The sequence below is a fragment of the Oratosquilla oratoria genome, chromosome 44, assembly GCF_046742065.1.
Source record: "Oratosquilla oratoria isolate Oo_2021 chromosome 44, ASM4674206v1, whole genome shotgun sequence".
NCBI lineage: Eukaryota > Metazoa > Arthropoda > Malacostraca > Stomatopoda > Squillidae > Oratosquilla > Oratosquilla oratoria.
Window position 1 is genome coordinate 31,870,955 of NC_134820.1, and position 5,000 is coordinate 31,875,954.

The window sequence follows — 5,000 nt, forward strand, 5'->3', positions numbered from 1 at the left end:
CCGGTCCTAATCTCTCTCTCTCTCTCTCTCTCTCTCTCTCTCTCTCTCTCTCTCTCTCTCTCTCTCTCTCCACTCTCTCTCACTCCTCTTTCTTTCCTCCTCTTTCTCTCCAACTCCTTTTACAACTATCAATCTTTGCTCTCTCTCTCTTCTCTCCTCTCTCTCTCTTCTCTCTCTCTCTCTCTCTCTCTCAATCCTCCTCCCTCCTCCTCCTCCTCCTACCACCCCCAGAACAGCCCTTCCCCGTCTTTTTCCCTCCCGGTCCTAATCTCTCTCTCTCTCTCTCTCTCTACTCCCTCTCCTCTCTCTCAGCTCGTCTCTCTCTATCTCTCCTCTCTCTATCTCTCTCTACCTCTCTCTCTCTCTCTCTCTCTCTCTCTCTCTCTCTCTCTCTCTCTCTCTCTCTCTCTCTCTCTCTCTCTCTCTCTCTCTCTCTCTCTCTCTCTCTCTCTCTCTCCTCCTACCCCCCACCCAGACACCTCCCCCTCTTCCATCCAGGTCCTAACGTCTCTCTCTCTCTCTCTCTTTGTCCCTCTCTCCCGACGCAGAGGTCTACGAAGTCTGCGAGCTCCTGCAGTGCGAACTAGCCTCGCTACAGACGGCGCTGCAGACGAGGACCCTGGACTCACGTCACGACACGATGGTGGCCGAACTCTCCGCCCAGGAGGCAACCCACGCCCGCGACGCCCTCTGCCGCGCCCTCTACTCAAGGCTCTTCTGCTGGCTGGTCGCTAGGATCAACGAAGCCATCAAGGTAAGAGGGAGGAGGAGGAGGAGGAGGAGGAGGAGGAGGAAAAGGAGGAAGGGAAGGAGGAGAAGGAGGAGGGGAGGAGGAGTAACAGGAGGAGGAGGAGAAGGAGAAGGGGAAGGAGGAAAAGGAGAAGGAAGAGGGGAAAGAGGAGAGGAAGAAAAATAGGGAGAAGAAGAAGTAGAAGAAGAAGTAGAATAAAAAAAAGAAAGAGGGAGGAGGAGGAGGAGGAGAAAAAGGAGGAGAAGAGGAAGAAAACTTCAAGACATAGAGTCGAGGGGCGGAAGGAGCTATGAGGCTTTAATTCATCAACATCGAGAAGCTCGAGGAGGCATACATGCAGAAATTGAAACGTGGTACAGTCAAGGACTCGAACCTCCGCTAGCACGTGATAAGTGATAGTGACTTAACCGATTGCACCATTCAGTGTTCTACACACACACACACACACACACACACACACACACACACACACACACACACACACACACCACAACTCACACTACACACATATATATATATATATATATATATATATATATATATATATATATATATATATATATATATATATATTATATACATAAGGTTGAGACGTCTTTGGATTAATCTCAATAGGATCCTGAAATAGCTGGGAGTGTGTGTGTGTGTGTGTGTGTGTGTGTGTGTGTGTGTGTGTGTGTGTGTGTGTGTGTGTGTGTGTGTGTGTGTGTGTGTGTGGGTGTGTGTGTGTGTGGGTGGGTGTGTGTGTGTGTGTGTGTGTGTGTGTGTGTGGGTGTGTGTGTGTTTGTGTGTGTGTGTTTCTTTCAACTAAATGGAATCGACTGTAGACAGCCAAAGACATCACCTCTACCAAGCTCTTACATCCTCAATCTAAGAGGATAAAAACTACGTTAAACTCCAGCCCAGAAAACAACGAAAACCCATTCTATGTATACCTCATGTCTCTTACCTGACACCTCCTTTTACATAAACTCTTACTCCCTAACGTAATTCACACCTCATTTCCTTACTCTACATCTCCAATCCTTCTCCATTTCACTTAACTAACTCCGTTGTCACTTCACTCACTTCACATATACTTCACTTCGTCAAGTTAGAGTCATTTTACTCTCGTATATTCAATTAATCTCATCTTCATGTCACATCCTTTCTAATTCCTTCCTATTTTCCTCTGCAAATGGTTATTCTCTTCCTTTCTCCTCTTCTCCTCCTATCTCCTCTTCTTCCACCTCCTCTTCTCCTCCCTCCTCTTCTCCTCCCTCTTCTCCTCCCTTCTCCTCTCCTCCCTCTTCTTCTCCTCTCTCCTCCTCTCCTCCCTCTGCTCCCATCTTTCTCTCCCCTTTCTTCCTCCTCCTCCCTCTTCTTCTCCTCTCTCCTCCTCTCCTCCCTCTTCCACTATCTTCCCCCTTTTCCTCCTCCACCTCCTCCCCCTCCTCTCTCTTCTGTTCCTCTCTCCTCCTCTCCCCCTCTTTTTCTCCTCTCTCCTCCTCTCCTTACATCTTCCCCTCTCCCTTTCCTCCTCCTGTCCTCCGTCTTCTTCTCCTCTCTCCTCCTCTCCTCCCTCTTCTTCTCCTCTCTCCTCCTCTCCTCCCTCCTCTCCCACCTTCTTCCTCCCCTTTCCTCCTCCTCCTCGTCCTCCTCTTCCTCCTCCTCCTCTCTCAACCTGGTTACATTACCCATTTAACACACTTTTACCACCTGGACCCCCGCCTCATTAGCGTCTCGAACCACGTGACCGGTCCCTTGTGGCATCTGGCGCCAAACTACCACCTGGCGCCTACCACCACCTGGCGCCAACCATCTGAAAAGGACCAACCGCCCCTGCCATCAACTTTGCCCATTAATGTTTACACCATGAGACGCCTTACCAAACTTGCGCCATTCCAGCTCTTTTTAATTTCCCCTTTCTTGCAGTCTTATGACCTAACTTGTCCGGGGGGGTGGGGGGGATAATTAGCCCCCTCACCCTCCCATCCCCTCCTTTCCCCTCTCCTCTCTTCCCCTCCCTTTCCTTCCCATCTTCTCCCCTCCCCTCTCCTCCCTTCCCTTCCCCTCCCTTTCCCATCCCTTCCCCTCCCTTCTCTTCCCCTCCCTTCCCTTCCTTTCCCCTCCCCTCCCTTCCTCTCACCCTCCCTTCCCCTCCTTTACCCTCCTCTCCCTCCCCTCCCCTCCTCTCCCCTCCCCTCCCCTTCTTTCACCTCCTCTCCCTCCCCTCCCCTCCCCTCCCCTCCCCTCCCCTCCCCCCTCCCTTCGCCTCCTCTCCCTTCCCCTCCCCTCCCATCCCCCTCCAACCCCCTCCCCTCCCCTCCTTTCACTCCTCTCCCTCCCCTCCCCTCCCCTCTCTCCTCGCTCCGCTCCCTTCCCCTCCCATCCCCTCCCCTCCCTTCCTCCAAGCTCCCTCAATCCCTCCCCATCCCACATCCCCCCACCTTCTCTTCCTCAAGCTCCCCTCCCTTCCCCTCCCTTCCTACCTCCTACCCACTCCCTCCTCCCAAGGCCCTCCAAATCCCACCCCATCCCACTTCCCCTCCCACTCTCCTCCTCCACCACTCCCCCAACTCCCATTCCTCCCAGTCCCACCTCTCCTCCCTACCCTTCTCCTAACCCCCACTCCATCCCTCCCCCGTTCCACCTCCACACTCCTCCCTTCCCGCAAACTCCCTCCCACAAATCCCTCCCCTCCCACAAATCCCTCCCCTCCCACTCCCAAAAACCCGGGGGTGGGAGGCAACTGATGACTTAGGCTTCCTTGGGCTATTTAACATAGTAATCTCCCTTCCCTCCCTTCCCTTCCCTTCCTCCATCCCTCCTCTCCCTTCTTTCCCTCCTCCCATCCCCTCCCATTCCTTCCTATCCTTCCTCCTTTCTTGTCCCCTCCTCCCTTCCTATCTGGTTTCCCTCCCTTCCCTCCCCCTCTCTCCTTTCTTTTACACTCCTCCCTTCCTACCTGACTTCCCTCCCTCCTTCCCTCCCCTCCCTCCTTTCACTGTAGTCATTTACTCTCTCCCTCCTTCCCTCCTTCCCTCCTCCCTCTCTCCCTCCTACCCTCCTCCTTATCTCCATCTTCCCCTTCCCCTCTCACCCTCCCTCCCTCTCTCCCACATTCTTTCCCATCCATTCTTCTCCCTCACTTCATTCTCCCTCTTTCTCCCTCACTCCCTTTCCCTCCTACCCTCCCTCCCTCCCTCCCTCCCTTCCCTCCCTCCCTCCCTCCTTTAATCCATCCACCCTTTCCCTTATTTACTGTGTCTTCCCTTCTCGCCATATTCCAAGGTACTCCAATTGCCCCGTCAGTTATGATGCCTCGCGAAGTTTCTCCATTAGGAATCGATCTCTGTACCTCTCTTCATCTTCTACCGTCTCCATTATCTCTCCTCTCGTTTCTATTGCTCCTCTGATTCCATCCTTCCATCTTTCCATGTGTCTCCTTCTTGGCCTTGTCCCTCTCGGTGCCCAGGGATAAAATCTTAGTTCACTATTCGCCGAAAACCTCACAAAATTAAATTAACTTAAACGTCCAAATCCACTTCGTTGTGAGCAAATTTTGTCTGTACCATCCACTACATATGATTAAAAAAGTATTGGCTTACGTCTCATTTGAAAAATTCTGACTTTAGGGAAAGTAGTTAATAATTTTTTTCAAAAATTAATAGTTCCTCTTAATCCCGCACGCAATTGGTAGCCCTGTGCTTCTAAATAGATGGACAGGCATACCAACATGACAGGATGTACCAATTAATTATCTATAAAGAAATACCAAAACCCACACTTTTTTTTTCTTAATTGTGTTTACCCTTTCTTTTCAACTGGAAGCTCTCGACCTCTCCATCTTCCATAATTAAACTCTTTCCTTCTTATGACATTTGACTGAATGATTACAGTTTTTTTTTTTTTTTTTTTTTTTTTTGAGGACGGGGGCTGGACATTTGTTTTGCAGGGTCATCCATTCTTCATGTATGTCTATATAGTTCATATATGTGTGTATATATATATATGTGTATATATATATATGTATGTATGTATGTATGTATGTACAGTATACATTTTTAGCACATCGCCTCATGTCTTTTCATATATATAGACACAACAGTTAATCTCCTTCCTTCCTTAAGTAGCAATGGTCTGCGGAACTCCTGCAGTCTGCCCCACCCCCCGCCTCCTTCCCCCCTAAGTGTGTTGTTGCTGACTGCGCGTCTTCTCTCTCTCCTCCCGCCGCTGCCACCGGTTAGGTGAAGAAGCTCGGCCGGCG

General features: G+C 50.6%; 2 protein-coding genes across 2 annotated transcripts in view; both read left to right on the forward strand.

The window, feature by feature from the left end:
* LOC143022387 (uncharacterized) overlaps positions 1 to 5,000 on the forward strand; it is a 372,359-nt gene that overhangs the window by 165,772 nt on the left and 201,587 nt on the right. The gene's annotated exons all lie outside the window — the stretch shown is intronic.
* Myo95E (Myosin 95E) overlaps positions 1 to 5,000 on the forward strand; it is a 113,380-nt gene that overhangs the window by 77,672 nt on the left and 30,708 nt on the right. The window contains exons 11-12 of the mRNA XM_076180560.1: positions 549 to 754; positions 4,981 to 5,000. The exon at positions 4,981 to 5,000 is cut by the window's right edge and continues 100 nt beyond it. Of these exons, the coding sequence (XP_076036675.1) occupies positions 549 to 754; positions 4,981 to 5,000 (226 nt within the window). The remainder of the gene's footprint in view (positions 1 to 548; positions 755 to 4,980) is intronic.